Here is a 17,927-nt window from a genome sequence, read left to right on the forward strand (position 1 = left end):
TTCTGAAAATTTCTCTAACCCAGAGCAATGTTCTAAATTCAGATATTCAAGAGATTCCACGTTAATACATGGAAACCTCTTAAGGCTTTGACACCAACCCAAATCTAACCGAATGAGTTTTCTACAACACCCCAGGGAATGGTGAACCTCTTCAAGATTACTACATTCCTCCAAATCCAAATACTCCAAATACGGCATCCCCGTGAAATCTGGTGTTCGCATCAGGCTTTTAGAGTAGCTGAGATCTATCCTCCGTAGAGACGACAAATGCTGTCAAGAACACAGACAAAATGAGATAGAGAGGGAAAAAATGAACATATTTTGCTGCTCCGCGGGATTCCAATAATAAAAGATTTGTCTAGAGGGCCTATCTATGAATGTAGAAACTATTTCTTTTTTCATTTGTATTTGTGGGCAACAAATGACCTCTGTTTTCTTGAATTCTTAATTACTTATTGTTTGCTTTTCTAAAAGTATTTATTACTCCCTCGACAAGAAATGAGTGATAGCATTTGAATTATGAGGGTCAATACATTATTTTTGTACAAGGAAATTTATTTTTTATATATGAAAAATTACTTGTTAAGAAAGTGAATAAAAGTAAATTATAAATAAAAATATTGCAAACTGTAATTTAACTGTAGCAAAGAGAAAAGTATTTCTCTCTTTAAAAAAGTGTAATATAAAATGGAGAAACCCAAATGTTAAATGAGGAAGCAATGTATGAAAGCATATATGTCATTCGAAAAAATAGTTGTACACAATAAATTTCTTTTGATTTACTAATAAGTATTCTTTTTGTCCCACTATGTACAGCCCTAGGATGAGATTCATATGAATCTAATCTTACTATGAGAAATAATTGAATGATGATGGGAAGATCTTACAATAATACTAGGAACTGTTGGGATCGAAAAAATCAGGTGTCATACGGAAGCTAGCAAAGCAAACCTTAAGCGACGATAAATCATACAATAAAGGAGAAATATACCAAAAGAGACACAAACATTTAACGTGGTTCGGTCAACTGACCTACGTCCACCGCGGAGATGAGCAATCCACTATATAAAAAGATAGTACAAAATATCGAGAGAACAACCTCACGAAGAGGCAAACACAATTGACACACTAACATTTGTCCCGTAAAGTTCTCCCCCTAAACACTACTCTCAAACCCCTATGGCTACATTGTGGATGCTACTGAATGAGAAGGACGGATCTTCAATTTATAGAACTCTAAACTTTTTCCTACAAGAAAAAGGACTAGCCAAGTATAGGAGAATTATAATTTCCTTCTACAAAAAGGAAAACCCAATTAAGTAATTATATTGCCCTTTCCTTCAACAAATAGGAAAACCAAATATGGTAAGAAAATTATGGAAAAAAAAGAAGGAACAACCCCAAATAATATAAATTATAATTTTTTTGAGATGGAAATACATTAATTTGAGCTTATGAAATTAATAACTTTTGTTCATTCAAAGACATGCATCTAAAATAGAAGAACTGAAGACGGATATTAAAATGAAATATCTTTGAAAAAGTTGTTGCTTTTATGTACACTGTGGAGTTTCAGAAACGAGGTTTACCCCATGCTCATTTTCTTATTATACTAGGTAATGAACACAAACTGCTGACAGCAAAGGTATACAATGATATAATTAGAGCAGAATTACCAGATGATAAAATAGAACCAGATTTGCGTAAGCTTGTCTTTAAACATATGATGCACAGTCCTTCCGATAGTTTAGATCCAACAAATTCTTGTATGAAAAAAAAAGGGTTATTGCAAGTTCAAATATCCAAAAGTGTTTGCCAATCAGACAACAAAAGGAAATGATTCTTACCCAGTCTACAGAAGACGAAATACAGGGGAAGTTGTGAAAGTAAGAGAATAATAATTAGATAACTCCCGGGTTGTTCCGTACAATCCATATTTTCTTGGAAAATTCAATTGTCACATAAATGTTGAAGTTTGCTCTGATATCAAAGTCGTGAAATATCTCTACAAATACATTTGTAAAGGACATGATAAAATGGCGTTCTGTGTACAAAATAGCGATACGGACATAGAGATAGATGAGGTAAAGGAATACAGATCTGCTAGATGGGTATCACCTCTATAAGTTGTTTGACATCTCTTTGGTTTTGCAATAAGTGAAATGTTTCCCAGTGTTTACCTTCTTCAGCTACATCTTGAAGGTCAACAATTTGTTTCTTTTAAGAGCAATGCAGATATACATACAATTGTGAATAATCCAATGATCCAAAAAACGATGTTAACAGAATTCTTCTCTATGAATGAAACTAACGAAGATGCTAAAGAGCTCAATTTACTGTATAAAGAATTTCGTGAATACTTTGTTTGGTCCTCCACTGACAAATTTTGGGCACGTAGACAAAACCGTTGTGTTGTTGGCCGTATTGTGACATGTCATCCAACAGAAGGAGAACGATATTATCTTAGATTACTACTAATCCATGTGCGAGGACCGATATCATATAAGGATCTTTTGACTGTTAATGAAAAGCCTTGTAGTACTTTTAGAGAGTCCGTAGAGAAAAGAGGATTGTTACACTGTGATAATTGTTTGATAGAGTGTATGTCTGAAGCCGCAAGTTACCAAATGCCATATAGTTTAAGGCGTTTATTTGCTACATTATTAGTGTATTGCGGTCCTGTCAACCCTAGAAAATTATGGGAGCAATTTGAGGAATCAATGATCGAAGACTACAAAGTGTTACAAATTACTGAAAGAAGAGAAATTCAATATCAAGCTTTGAATCATATCAACGATATTTTATATTTTATGGGTCATGATATAAATGAGTATGTACTCATCCCAGAAACCATTAGGCCTTCTGCGGCAGCAAAAGAGATTCATTTTGAAAGATCTATTATTGTTAGTGAAGACGACGTATTGCTACATAGGAAATTGAACAAAAACCAACTCATTGCATATAATCTGATTACTGAAAGGATATTTTCGAACAAAGCAGGTGCCTTTTTTGTGGATGGTCCAGGAGGAACAAGAAAAACTTTTCTATATCGTGCTTTATTAGCAACTGTACGATCAATGAGATATATAGCTTTGGCAACAGATACCTCTGGTGTTGCTGCATCTATTCTTCCAGGTGGACGTACCGCACATTCTCATTTCAAAATTCCTATTGACATCGATGAAAATACAAGTTGTAACATTAGCAAAGAAAACTCACTTGCAGGGTTAATCCGAGATGCAAAATTGATTGTGTGGGATGAGGTATCTAAGGCTAAAAAAAGAATGTTAGAAGTTTTTGATCTACTATTAAAAAATATCATGAATACAAATGCATTGTTTGGCGGAAAAGTTGTAGTTTTAGGAGGTGATTTCAGACAAACTCTTCCCGTTGTGCAATACGGCAAAAAAGAAGATTTTATTGGCGAAAGTTTGTTATATTCTAGCATTTGGAATAAACTTGAAAAACTAAAGTTATCTGAGAATATGAGAGCCAAAACAGATCCTGTATTTTGCGATTATTTGTTAAGAATTGGAAATGGACAAGAACGAGTCAATTCAGTAGACAAGATTGAAATTTCAGATTCTTTGATTATTCCTTATACAACCGAAAGAGAATCTGTTGACAAATTATTCGCAACGACATATTCAAATTTGAATTCGACATATTCTAATTCATCCTGCACTGATTCCTGTGTGATCTTGACAACAAAAAATGACTTCGTCGATGAAATTAATGACATGCTTATTGATCGATTCAGAGGAAAATCAAAAATATTTATTGGCACTTATGAGGCTATTGAATTTAACAACCAAACACAACTAGAAGATTTATTACACACTTTATGTTTTGCTATGACTATAAATAAAGCACAAGGGCAAACTTTAGATTTTGTTGGAATTTATTTGCGAGAACCTCATTTTCACACGGTCAGCTTTACGTTGCCTTATCAAGAGCCAAAAGTTCAAATTGTGCGAAATTATTGATACGATCCTCTACACCAACTAGCCATGACGATCATTCTACATCTAATATTGTTTATGATGAAATCATTAAGAAAGAAGCTGCCTGATGTTTTTGACATAAGATTCTTCCACAGGTCCGTTGCTCTTTGCCTCTCTTATTATTCTGTGTACACAATTTTCTGAATTTTTTTAAGGTTCTCAGTTTTGTATCTAAAGTCTTTTCATGATTAGTCCTAATTTTCGGTTGTTTCAACATTATCACATTCTTCAATTTCAGGAGAGGATTGAGGATAATATCTTATGGAAGATAAAAGATTTTTCAAATTTTATTAGACAGACATTACATTCTACAGTACATAAAGTTAGTCCTTTCATGCAAATAGCGCAATCATGTCGTCATATTAAAACTGTTGTTCAACACCCGACTAAAACACTCCCATTTTGAGCACTAGCTTCGCCGTGAAGTAGAAATACAAAGCCACTTTCGCCATCCAAATACTCTGACACCTTATGTTTAGCTTTACGACGAGGTAAATTATGGTTCTTTCTGTACCTTTTTCTGCATTGCTTGCTCCCAATTTTGGGTCTTAAGAAGAACTTTCAGCAGACTGATGATCGTACTTACTAATGCAGAAACATGTGCATTTGATCCTAAAATATGCTGCCAAGAGTGAACTCTAGAAGAAACTGCAAAAATGCAATATATTATTTTAGTGAACGACGTAGCGCAACTGTTATTTCTTGTTGAATTACAAAACTGCTTTTGCATTTGTTATTAAACTGTAGAATTTCTTTCTTCAAAATCTTCAACATGTTTTTAATCTTCAGTTTTTGATCCCATTTTAGATGGCCTTGATTGTCAGCAGATTTATATATCTTCAACAATTCACCGTATGCATGCCCTTCGCCATCCTAACTATTTTCAAACTGACCAGCTGACCATAAGTTTGCTTGTTTTTTCCTTTATCTTTTGTCTTGGAACAGTGTATTACATCGTTAGCCCGAGCCTTCATATACTGTCATGGGAAGCACATAATGCACAAAGATATCAAATCATTGAATCTTTTGGTTGCTGTACAGGTATATATTTAGTATTGATAAATATTTTATAATGTGCATTGGAATTTAAATGATGGAACAAATATTAATTATTTTTAATATTTGTGCATTTTCTATATCTGATCCACGCTCTTTTTCTCCTTGACTTGCGGGTTCTTTTGCTTCTTGAATTCGATTCTTTATTTGTTTATTTGATCGTAGAAAAAAGTTTTGGTTTTGGTTTTTATTGATGTTTTTATTTTGACTAACATTTTCATTTGTATTCAAATTTAAAAGAAGTAATTTGCTTGGTATAATCCACGGTTTTATTTTATAAAAATTGAGTGTACAAACTGTTACGTTTTAAATTTATGTCCGATGTTCTATGATTCAATAAGTGATTATAACCTCTCTGGATACTTTTTAATGTTATTTCTTAGCTTACCATAGGTAATTTATTTCAATTTATGGCATTGTGTTAATTTTGAGTTTTATAACTATTGCACTGTTGGTCAACTTTTTGTCCTTTTCAGTTCTACCTCTAATTAGTTCCAATGAACTCTCAGATAAATTTCATGTATTACAGAGATAATGATCTACACCTGATTGATGTTCAGTTGTAACATGTTGTAACTCTACATCTTTCATTAATTTTCAGAGTTCGATGTTGCTCATACGTAAATTATTTTAACTTGTGGCGTTTTATTATTTTGAGTTTTATACATGGTGCATTGTTGGTTATATCAGCTGAATAAATCGAAAGCTCGCTGTTTTTTTCATTGAGAACATTTGAGGATGTGAAGATATCAGACTCTTTGCACTTTGTCTGTATCATTTGTGTTCTTTATTAGTATTTTATTTTAGATTGAACTGCACAAAACTATATGCTAAACTGAACAATTCTTCAATATAGTTTATACATGTAATGCAATACTCACATTAGCAATATAAGCTCTTTCGTAAAGATTGCTAAGCAAACACATTTTGTCACCTTTTCAATCACCATATTATGAGAAGATGCCAATTTGGATTAATTTAAAGATGTGTTGGATAGATTATGAGTGCATGGTCTCACTTGAATTCTCTTTGTTTCTTCTATGCCAGTGATAAAACTATTGCAGATACTGTAATACAAAATTACATGAACTTGTATTAGATTGGCTACATCTGGGTATAATCATCTTGCCTCAGACAGCTTTACCTGAGCACACAATTTTATCTTCATTAGATATCCTCTCGGTAAATTTTGCAAAATTATTACTTTTCTCTCATTATATATACCAAACTCCAGGTTGTTCATATTCTGTCATTTCTAGCAGCTATATCAGACTTTGTTATATTTGCTATTTTATAACTCGGTCGTAATTATATTGCTCTTTTAATACCTTTTGGTACTAGGTAACTCTTCTGCGATGTATCTTTGTGCGACTTGTGAATTCATCGTTGGAGAATATTGGTGGATGTGTATCAAATTTGACTGAAAGATAAAAATAAAGTCAACTCCTCAGTAATGTCATCTTTTACTCTGTTAGACAATGCAAGAAACTACTCAAGAGATGTTCATCTTCATCACTAATCATATACTTTTCTAGGCAAACTTTTGTTAATATTGCGGCTCTTGAATTTATTTGTAAGAACAGAGAAACCCTTGAAAGTGAATATGTGATCGATTTGGTATTTGGTTACAAGCAGCGGGGATAACCAACAGTTGATGTAAGATTTAACTTCAAATAATTGTTAAACCAGTTGCAGGTTTTGAATTTCACTGAATTTTTGGAGATACTGTTATACAGGCAACAATCGTTTTTTATTATTTGACATATCAAGGGGATGTGGATGTGGATACCATGGATGATGTTGCAAAGGTTGGCAATTTTGATGTAACAGTCCAGCCCGCTAGTGATATTGTCCGCTTTGGGTCTAGGCCCTCATGGGGTTAAAACGCGTCACTAGGGTCTAAGGCTTGTTAACTTATATACCCAGCATTCCTCTTGTGTTTTGCCGATGTGGTACTTTGTCTAAAGTTTTTATGGATTCAGCCTCGCTGAGGTTTGCCCCACCGCATGGGATTTACCTAGACTCAGCACTGAGGTTTGCCCCGCCGGGCCGAGATTTGCCTAAACTTAGTTGAACTCTGACCCACATCGACATGGCTGACATAAGAGTGGCTCTAATACCATCTGTAACAACGCAGTCTGCTAGTGATATTGTCTGCTCTGGGCCTAGGCCCTCACGGGTTCAAAACGCATCACTAGGGTCTAAGGCTTGTTAACTTATATACTCAACATTGATATTGTCTGCTCTGGGCCTAGGCCCTCACGGGTTCAAAACGCATCACTAGGGTCTAGGTTTGCCCCGCCTAACCGGGATTTGCCTAAACTCAGTTTCCCCGCCTAACCGGGATTTGCCTAAACTCAGTTGTCATCTGTTGCGCTAGTGATATTGTTCGCTCTGGGCCTAGACCCTCACGGGTTTAAAACGCATCATTAGGATCTAAGGCTTGTTAACTTATATACCCAACATCATTCTTGTGTTTTACCGATGTGGGACTTTGTCTAAAGTCTGGGGTGTTACAATTGACATGAAATGGATGACCACCCAGTTGCAATCCGGTAGGAACTTCACCTTCTCTAGCTCACAGGTAAAGTTTTATAGCAATAACAAGGTAGAGCATTATGATTAGTTAATCATTTTTGAAGTCAATTTTAACTTTCTTGCAGGATCCATTTTTGGTTCTGATGTCCGTCCTTCCTCGGAAAAAGGGGAGTCCTTTGGCTGAAAATATTGAGCTTGCAGCACAATGCTTTGGAACATTATCAACATCTGAAATTTTTTGAATAAGATGTGGTACCTGTGAAGACAACTTTCAATGTATATGGCAGAATGGTGCAGAGCGTTAGACAACATAAAGATTGTCTAATTGGGTGCTTTTAGTATTTTTCTGGTGAAAATTGTTGCAAAGCAACTTGTTAAAAAATGGTAAAGCAATCCAGTTGATATGTTACCGTCAAAATCGGAAGGATAATAATATATCTTTGTTCACTTTAGGTCCGGGCTTTGCCCGGGCTATCTTAGAATAGGAAAGAAAGATAGCACTATGATTTTATGAATGAGAGAGAAAAAGGAGGCAAGATAATAATGTTATCTCTAATGATATTGAAACAACCAAAGAGGGGCCCACTTAGATCAGTAAGTGGCATTTCAGAGTGCTGCAGTGACACGTGGCATGGAAAGTTGAGCTGGACACCGTAATTCCAGAAAACTTATCAAATGTGTACAAGCAATAAAGCTAACAAGTACAATACCTTGAAAGAATATAACATATGAAATTTCAGAAATATCCCTATGCCAGGCAGACATGTTGACCATGAGCTGCCTAGTTATCCCCACTTATAATATAGGAATAAATATAACAACTGTACATCTTCCAGGGTTTTATTTAACAATCTTGGTGTCCGACCAGCTTGCGCGCACCTTGACAAGTTCCACGAGATATCTGCCACCTCACAATGCAGCAGATACCAGGTAACTCTGACCATCAAGACTTGGACAAATGAGAAGAAATCACATAGTGTTTTTTTCTCCACTGGAATTTGAACCTAAAACCCCATAGTTATCATCCACTTCATTGACCACTAGGCCAAACCCTTGAGCAGGGGCGGCTCAATGATAAAGCCACTCAAGCAACTACTTGAGGTCCCACATCTAGGGGGCCAAAGTTTCTAATACTATATTAAATAGATGTATAAGTATTTGATGAATTTTTAAAAAAAATATTTAGTATATCAACAAAAAGTATATCTTTCATAAATAAGGAAGAGGAAAAAACATAAGTAGGTCATATTTAAGAAAATAATTCAGTTACCTAGCAGTAATAGGTATTCTACAAAAAAGGCACCTAAATAATTATATTTTTAGCATGAAGCTATAAATATGGACCCAGAATCGTGATTTTAAAAATCTAAAGCATTCAATTCCAGAAAAAAATCCAAAGCAATTCCGATTCTTCTCCTCAACTTCCTAAATTAACGCTGAACAATAATTTGACTAATTTTATATAATTTGATTTTTGATTCTTTCATGTTTGTATATTTAAATCTTAATAATATATAAAACGTATATTAATTGACACTGTAAATATTTTACAAATATATTAAACATATACAGTGTTTATTTAGAGTAATTAAGTTTTATACAATAAATATTCTACAAATATACTAGTATGTGCATAGGTTTTTTCTTGGAGATTTTTATATTTATGGTATATTTCTAGTATAGAATATTTTATATCTTATACATACCAGCTAATCACATTATTAATATACAAAATATAAACAAAAAATGTATGCATGTTTAGTTGAAAATATATAAGGTGTGTATATATATATTACTTGTATAAAAATAAGTAAAAATATTTAGGTAGCAACACTAAAGGAAGTTTTACTATAATGATGAGAGAGAAATAATATCAACATTATTATAATAAAACTAACTCCTTAATCTGAGGGTCAACTTATTTTTAAAATGTGCAAGAATTGTAAAAGAAATTGCCATTTATGGAATAAATGAAGAATAATATTATTAATGAAAACAATACTAAATAAAGGATTAGGCATGTAAAAATCTCAATAAGGGGAAATTATGGGATCAATAGAGATAATTTGGGAATAAGAATAGTAACTTACGTGTGAATATATTCCTTGTCTCCTTTATATATTATCATTATTATCATAGGGCTCACATTACTTTTATTACTTTCTCTTTAAACTGGTTTTTACTTAATCTTTTATATTCCTTTTAGCTTTTCCAGCTTTTAAGTCCACTGTCTCATAAAATATTTTGTAAATATGATAGCAGAAAGCAATTGCGAACTCTTTTTTTGTCAAGCTTTCCCGGTATTGCACCAAAAATATTGAAACAACAAAAATAATATCAAGCTGTCTATGACTATTTGTTAAACCGGGTTCAATTGTTCTATACTTTTCTTATTACTTTGAATCTAAAATTTATTATTTTTTGATATCTTTTGTTTGTAAGTATATGTATTATCTTTTTAAATTTATTAGAATTTCAATATGTCAACAAGAAAGTATGAATCCTCATATTAGAACTTTGATGAGAGTTTAACAAAGATCTTTTAGAAAATCAGGAAATCCTAAAAGAATTGAATAATAATCCCAGAAAGTAGAAATATATATAATCCTAGTTAAGAAATTGATTATAAATAAATTATTAAAAATTTTACATCTCAAAAAGCTAGAAATAAATTTCAAAATAAAATTTTATTAAATGAGTTTTTAAATATGTTAACACTTAGGACCTCTTGAAGTTTGGTTTTAGGCCCCGGATACCGTTGAGCCGCCCTGCCCTTGGGTCTGACATCTTCAAGGATTATGATTACTCCTGAAGCATTTTTCCTTTCCTGGGCCCTTTAGTTGCAGATATGTATGCACACACATATTAAGAGTCACAGTACTAACATCTGCCTTAGAATATAAAACGTGAAGACTTGGAAACTTGATCCAGCAAGAGTGAGGAAAAAGAGTAAATAATAGAAGGCCAATTATATGTCTAGCGAATAACTTTCCTGATTCCAATTCGATCAGTCTGAAGCAGGGGCGGATCTAGAGCAAAGGTTACGGGTTTTCGTAAATTCAGTAACTTTTGCATAGACTCTGTATTTGTACTAAAAAATTCATTAAAAATATAAGAATATTTAGCTTGGAACCCAGTTCGTTGGTCCAGTTATCATGTAAATTAACTTGAGATTGTTATACGAACCCATAAACTTAAAATTCTGAATCCGCCTCTAGTTTGAAGAACAATGCCCGATTTTACTACAGTTAACGCCAGAAATCCATAGCAGATAATAACAGAGCTTTCCATTTTAGAATAAGAGCAGTTATTATCTGTCTGAACAATGTTTCAAAGGTGCGTGCAAGTTGGCAAAGATAAGACACACAGCAGTAATAAAGGAAGGGTTGCTAAAATGTATTAATGAATAATTATAGTTGCATATAGCAAATGGTTAGTTGAAGGAAACAAAAAGAGTCTCTTTTCAATACCCATCTGCTCTAGGGCGGTTGGATCGAATCGAATTTAACACATTTCAGATTGAAATTTTGGATTTCAAATTCTATAAAATGCAATCCTGATTTTGAAGTTTGGATTGGATAAATATTTCGAATTTCGGATCGGATTATACGTATTATTAAGACTATTGCTAATCTAATCGGCTAATGCATTTGCCTTATCTACTTCTTCGGTGTTATTTGCTAATACAAACATCTCTTTGCTTTTCATTCCTTTTATCAGCATTGCATCTCTAAGAAAATATTTCACTAGAAGTTCGAATTGTTATGCCTCTAAGTTGCAAAACTCATACTTATATTTTCTTTGTAGAAGAGGCAATACAACAAGAAAAATTCATGTTTCTGCAAGTATGAGGGTACTATGGTGCCAATGTAGCTAAATCCAGCAATTATAAAGGTAATAACTTGGAGAAAGATGTAAAGGAAGTACTGGCTATTTAAAAGTTCAGTATTTATACATGCCCTAATAAGTTCGGATTTAAAATCGGATCGGGTTAAAATTATACCAATCCGAATCCGATCCGGATATCCGAAATTTTAATAAACATAATCTAAAATCCGATCCAAATATCCGAAATCCGAAATTGAACGGATTGGGTCATATTTCGGATATCAGATCCAAATGCACAGCCCCTAATCTGCTCCAAGTCCAAAGGGTCTACATATTAGCACAGAGAAAGAAAGGAGGCAGCTCATCTTATAGATTAAACCACCTTAGGATGAGGTTTCAGAATACAATTATGATGAGGGATTACAAGCAACATTTTTTTTGTCAAAAGGTTTTTTAACCACACCAGAAAAGGAAATTATGTTCCTTTAACCACATCCACAACCATAACATGTAACCATGCCCACATACGGCTTCACCACCATTTGCAAATATGACATAGATCAGTGGCGGAGCCAAGATTTTAACTAAGGGGAGTCAAAAAATAAATAAATAAATAAATAAGCACACAAAGAAATCAAGGGGAGTCAACGTATAGTATATACACATAAAAATAAGAATTTAACATATTTACACAATGTAATTTTCCGACGAAGGGGTGTCAATTGACTCCTCTATCTTGCCAATGAGTGGCTCCGCCACTGACAGAGATACCTATCATTGTGGCAAAAGCACCACTAATAAATTTCATTTTGGCACTAAGGAAGTTCTTTTGAAGCCCATGCCCAAGGAAGAACTCAAGAAACAAAGTAAGGCAAAGCCTAGTGTTGGTGATGTACCAAATTTGCTATCTTAGGAGCAATTTGAAGCAGCAAGCAGGGAGGAAGAAAGTGGTTTATAATTGCTAAGGGAACTAAACAATCAACCACCATATACGTATTTGTAATGTAAAAGAATACGTGGAGGCTTTACAAATATAAAAGTTACAGATTTATATATAATGTAAAAGAATACGTGGAGTCGTGGACAGCTTGGAAGATGCACAATTTCTTTACCAACTATTCCAAAAGGCCTTGAAATTACAGAAAGATAGCTACACAATCGACTTGAATGAATGTATATTCTAGGAGATCAAAGGCTTTGGTCAGTTGGAAAGACTGCCATACCCCACACTCCATATGGAAACTGCACAAGAACTACAAAACATCTACAAAATTTATATCAGAAGCACCTAGCTTTTCACACATCAGTATTCAGTACTTCAAGCTAGGGAGAAATGATAGAGAAAAGAAGAGAAAAGATTCAACTTATTTCACAAGAAAGCATGAAGCAGATTATAAAGGCTTTAGTGAACACTAGAATTTCTCTTTTTGCAAGAGAGGTGGCTTAGCAGTTTTTTAGATTATTTTGAAAAAAGAAAAATCTTTTATACAGGTAGTAGTTAAATACTCATTATGTAATTAAGAATCATTTCTCTCTTTTGTAATTATGTTATGTTTAGTGAATACAACTTTCTAGTTCTTGATTGAAGTATTCAAGGGGTGCCAGAGAACTCCAGCTTACTCATTTTATTTGTAGTTACCGGTTTACATTTCTTACAAAGGTTCTTATAGATTTCCCCTTCTCATGAAGCATTCAAACAACAACTATGTCGTCAGTTCTAAACAAGTTTGTGCTAGCCATATGAATCCTCACTGATCATGATTCTCCATTTAGACTCAACTCAAGACAATATTATACAAAATAAAATTAAAAAGTATTAGAAGTTCTCTATATTTTCTATTGGCATATAAAATCCTGACATGGTTAAAAGACACCTAGTAAGCACATGACCTAAAATAAAGGTACGGAGATGACCCATTCTTCCTTTTCTTTAATAAAGGTGGTGTCCAAATTAGTTTGCACACACCTCGACTATTACACTAGATAGGTACCGAGTAACTCTGCCGACCAGAGGCGGATACATGATTTCAAGAGGACATGTGCACTATTATGAAAAGGTGGATCTAAAATTCAAATTTGACAGATTTAACTATACTCTCTTACTATGAACCCACTACACTTTTGAAATTATAGGTTCAAAATTATATTCTTTTTAAAATTTTAGTAATTTTCACTTATATATCTACACTCTGTACCGAAAACAAGACCGTCCAGAGTAGGATTTGGAGCACAATTTTACTTGTAGAGGTGCACCCAATAATTATTGCTCACGTGAACCCATATGACTAAACCTAGATACGCCCCTGCTGCCGACCAAAGCTCATATTTCAATTTATTCACTCTTTGTTCAAGTCCATAATCCCTAACACCTCCAAAGTCTTCCAAACCTATTCCACCCAATTTATTCTCTCTTTTTGCAAGAGAGGTGGCTTAGCAGTTTTTTAGATTATTTTGAAAAAAGAAAAATCTTTTATACAGGTAGTAGTTAAATACTCATTATGTAATTAAGAATCATTTCTCTCTTTTGTAATTATGTTATGTTTAGTGAATACAACTTTCTAGTTCTTGATTGAAGTATTCAAGGGGTGCCAGAGAACTCCAGCTTACTCATTTTATTTGTAGTTACCGGTTTACATTTCTTACAAAGGTTCTTATAGATTTCCCCTTCTCATGAAGCATTCAAACAACAACTATGTCGTCAGTTCTAAACAAGTTTGTGCTAGCCATATGAATCCTCACTGATCATGATTCTCCATTTAGACTCAACTCAAGACAATATTATACAAAATAAAATTAAAAAGTATTAGAAGTTCTCTATATTTTCTATTGGCATATAAAATCCTGACATGGTTAAAAGACACCTAGTAAGCACATGACCTAAAATAAAGGTACGGAGATGACCCATTCTTCCTTTTCTTTAATAAAGGTGGTGTCCAAATTAGTTTGCACACACCTCGACTATTACACTAGATAGGTACCGAGTAACTCTGCCGACCAGAGGCGGATACATGATTTCAAGAGGACATGTGCACTATTATGAAAAGGTGGATCTAAAATTCAAATTTGACAGATTTAACTATACTCTCTTACTATGAACCCACTACACTTTTGAAATTATAGGTTCAAAATTATATTCTTTTTAAAATTTTAGTAATTTTCACTTATATATCTACACTCTGTACCGAAAACAAGACCGTCCAGAGTAGGATTTGGAGCACAATTTTACTTGTAGAGGTGCACCCAATAATTATTGCTCACGTGAACCCATATGACTAAACCTAGATACGCCCCTGCTGCCGACCAAAGCTCATATTTCAATTTATTCACTCTTTGTTCAAGTCCATAATCCCTAACACCTCCAAAGTCTTCCAAACCTATTCCACCCAATTTATTCTCTCTTTTTGCAAGAGAGGTGGCTTAGCAGTTTTTTAGATTATTTTGAAAAAAGAAAAATCTTTTATACAGGTAGTAGTTAAATACTCATTATGTAATTAAGAATCATTTCTCTCTTTTGTAATTATGTTATGTTTAGTGAATACAACTTTCTAGTTCTTGATTGAAGTATTCAAGGGGTGCCAGAGAACTCCAGCTTACTCATTTTATTTGTAGTTACCGGTTTCCTGTGATATCTCTTTGGTGGTCCCCTAATGTAATATCGCACAATTTCAAGTGAGCATACCATCTTGAATTCAAGTCCTTAGACAAGCGCTTGTATCCGTTTGAAAGAGAATTTGGATAGTATATGCGGTAGCTGACACAATGTCCCATGATCTCTTTGGTGGTCCCCTAATGTCATATCGGGCAAATTCAAGTGAGCAGATCATCTTGAATTCAAGTCTTAGACAAGCACTTGGTATCCGTTTGAAAGATAGAAAGCAAGATCTAACCCTCCTCTTCCAGTGATGCCACTTCCTCCTCACCATTTAGCTATTTTCCTGTCGACCCCCCACACCCATGTAACCCAAAAACAAAGAAGTATCTTGAACTCAAATTTTATCACTTCAATCTTCCGAGATATACCGCAGATTCTGTTACAGAGCATTTAGTAAATAAATCATTTAAAAGTGGGACCTTGAAGTTTTTGCTCCTCAAATTAAATGTTCTGCTTCAACCTTATTGTTCATCAGCCTGTTGTATAAATTACAATTTCCAGCCCAGAGTTTGCCGTTCACTATAACTTCTTCACTTAGTTTCTCACTGAGATAACGAGTCTATGGTACCTTCAGTTAATCTAAGTGCTTGTACATTCAAGAACCTAGATATATAAATCTAGCTGCGACATGTAATATGCTAAGTGATATTGTGTTAAGATAGACCTAGTAATAAGAAGAGATTCAAATGTAGATTGGTTTACAAAATAAGAAACAGACATCAAAAGCTAAAGCATAACAACGCTCATAGCCAGGAAAAGGGAAAGTATGTAAGATCAGTGAGACGGTGAAACTAATGGACAGCTCCTAACCAATTCCGACAGTCAATTAAGGTTACACATCACAATAGTTGATCACGTGAATTTCTCATGATACATTAGTCTTAAGAATTGTGCAGGTCATGGTCTGGGCCAGCTGGGTCACACATTAGCTGAATAGGAGCACTATATAAGTCATTTGTTCGCTCTGCAACCTACATAAACTGTGACGTTTGGGACACCAGGTTATCTACAAGAGTGCAAAAGAAACACTAAGTCACATTTCTTTAGACCCACTTGTACAAACTCTCTATCTAGACTGTCTCCACCCCTCATTAAGTTTTGACGCATCTAGACTGTCTCCATCCCCCATTAAATCTTGACACAAGATTGATTCCAGCCTCCCAAAGATGAAAGTTAAATATATATTTGATCTTGCTCAAATAACCACATCTACGGTCCTCCACAAGATAGTGTTTTGGCACCGCTCCTGTCCAAATCCACGATAGATATCCTAGAAAGATAACATACTAGTTGCCTCATAAGGCGTAGGACATATTCTACTTAGCAAGATAACATCCCAAAAGATTACAATCAGTTGGGAACACCCAGTAGCAGATACTTTGGCATGCTGATTCTCTTGAGTCTTGACCTTATGCGACAATGGTGTGTGAATTTTTTCCTATAATCGAGAAATCCCCCAAGGCTAATGGCACACAGCTTGAAACTTGATAGATAATGGGCTCGCTCATCTATCCTTCTCCACTTAAATACCAAGCTAGGCTTTTATATTCAAATACTTGACATGAGTCTAACTCACACATCACATGTACTCTTACCACCAGACCAACGTCAAGGGGCTACAATGCTGTTGCATTTTAATCCAACAAGGCTTTCATATACCCAATACTTATCAAGCAAGTAACTTCAGCAATACATTCTCACAAAGACACACACTTTAAAATCATCAGGCATATAGGAAATATAAGCTCATCCATCCAAAGACAGATACAAGACAAATAACTCCAACATGAAATGGAGAATCATTCATTTCAAATAAACCAAGTTTGTCAACTTCAGACAATTTTAACATTAAAATTACCACTTAGTTCGAATTGAAAGCATTCCAGTGGCCAAAACATAACATACAGAATATCAATGAAAACATTGTCAAGTACCAAAAGTTCCACATATTATTATCATTATCTCAAAACACAAAAATTTCTTTACTCAAAACCTTACAGAAATTTCCAGTACAATTCTACTTACGGAATATCCCAAGGCTTAGGTTCAGGAATAGCAACAACCATACCTTGAAGCTCAGGCGAAAGCACAACCTGACAACCAAGCCTCGAATGCTTATTCAAAACCCTAGCCCTAGAATTCCTCTTCAGTACATACTGCTCGTCATACGTAGCCGGTGGAAGCTTCTCGAGCCATTCCTGAGCAATGTGAACCTCACATTCAGCTGAACAAGCGTCGATATCTTCGAGCCGGTGCGAATCCGGATCAATTAACCCGTGATTCGTTAGGGCTTTGAGTAGTGTTTGACCCGAAAGCCCAATGATTTCGCGTTTGTGGCCGTCTGGGTCCACGGCGGAGAGCTTGACGATCCGATCAGCGACTTTGGCGGAGGCGGAGCGGGAGGGGGATGATGACGTGGCGGAAGAGCGAGTGATTGAGGCTCTGAAAGTGGAGGAAAGAGATGGGTTTCGGACGATTTGCGAGGCGAATCTTTGTAGATTAGCGATCGCCATTTCTGAGGGTTGGGAATTGCTAGAATTGTTGAGGGCTCTTGAATACTACCGGCAGAGGTGATTAATTTCTTTTTCTTTTTCTTTATCGGGGTCGTTATACATATTTCAACTTTTATTTATTTTTTACATTGTTATATATCTTGACTATTCAAGTGTTACCTGATAATTTCCATCAATACAAGTATTGTTAATTTTGTCCACCAAAAATTAACAAAAGCCTATTATTTTTCTATTTCTAATAAGATTTGAACCATGATATTTACCCTTAAAATCGAATAATAATTGAATTTGTAAATGGTTTTAAGGATACGTGGATTAAATTGACACAAAGCAATA

General features: G+C 34.5%; 2 protein-coding genes across 2 annotated transcripts; one reads left to right on the top strand and one right to left on the bottom strand.

The window, feature by feature from the left end:
* The first annotated feature begins 2,036 nt into the window (after positions 1 to 2,036).
* LOC142175511 (uncharacterized) lies at positions 2,037 to 7,840 on the top strand. The gene is made up of 7 exons (XM_075242425.1): positions 2,037 to 2,084; positions 2,190 to 3,929; positions 4,950 to 5,045; positions 5,570 to 5,622; positions 6,596 to 6,677; positions 6,797 to 6,868; positions 7,724 to 7,840. Exons 1-7 carry the CDS (start codon positions 2,037 to 2,039, stop codon positions 7,838 to 7,840), a joined length of 2,208 nt encoding a protein of 735 aa, XP_075098526.1.
* Positions 7,841 to 16,892: 9,052 nt separating this feature from the next.
* On the bottom strand, positions 16,893 to 17,682 carry LOC107767508 (uncharacterized). The gene has a single exon (XM_016586540.2). The coding sequence runs from the start codon at positions 17,589 to 17,591 to the stop codon at positions 17,100 to 17,102; it is 492 nt and encodes a 163-aa protein (XP_016442026.2). The 5' UTR covers positions 17,592 to 17,682; the 3' UTR covers positions 16,893 to 17,099.
* Between the last annotated feature and the right edge of the window lie 245 nt (positions 17,683 to 17,927).

Source organism: Nicotiana tabacum, chromosome 3 (genome assembly GCF_000715075.1).
Source record: "Nicotiana tabacum cultivar K326 chromosome 3, ASM71507v2, whole genome shotgun sequence".
Classification (NCBI taxonomy): Eukaryota; Viridiplantae; Streptophyta; class Magnoliopsida; order Solanales; family Solanaceae; genus Nicotiana; species Nicotiana tabacum.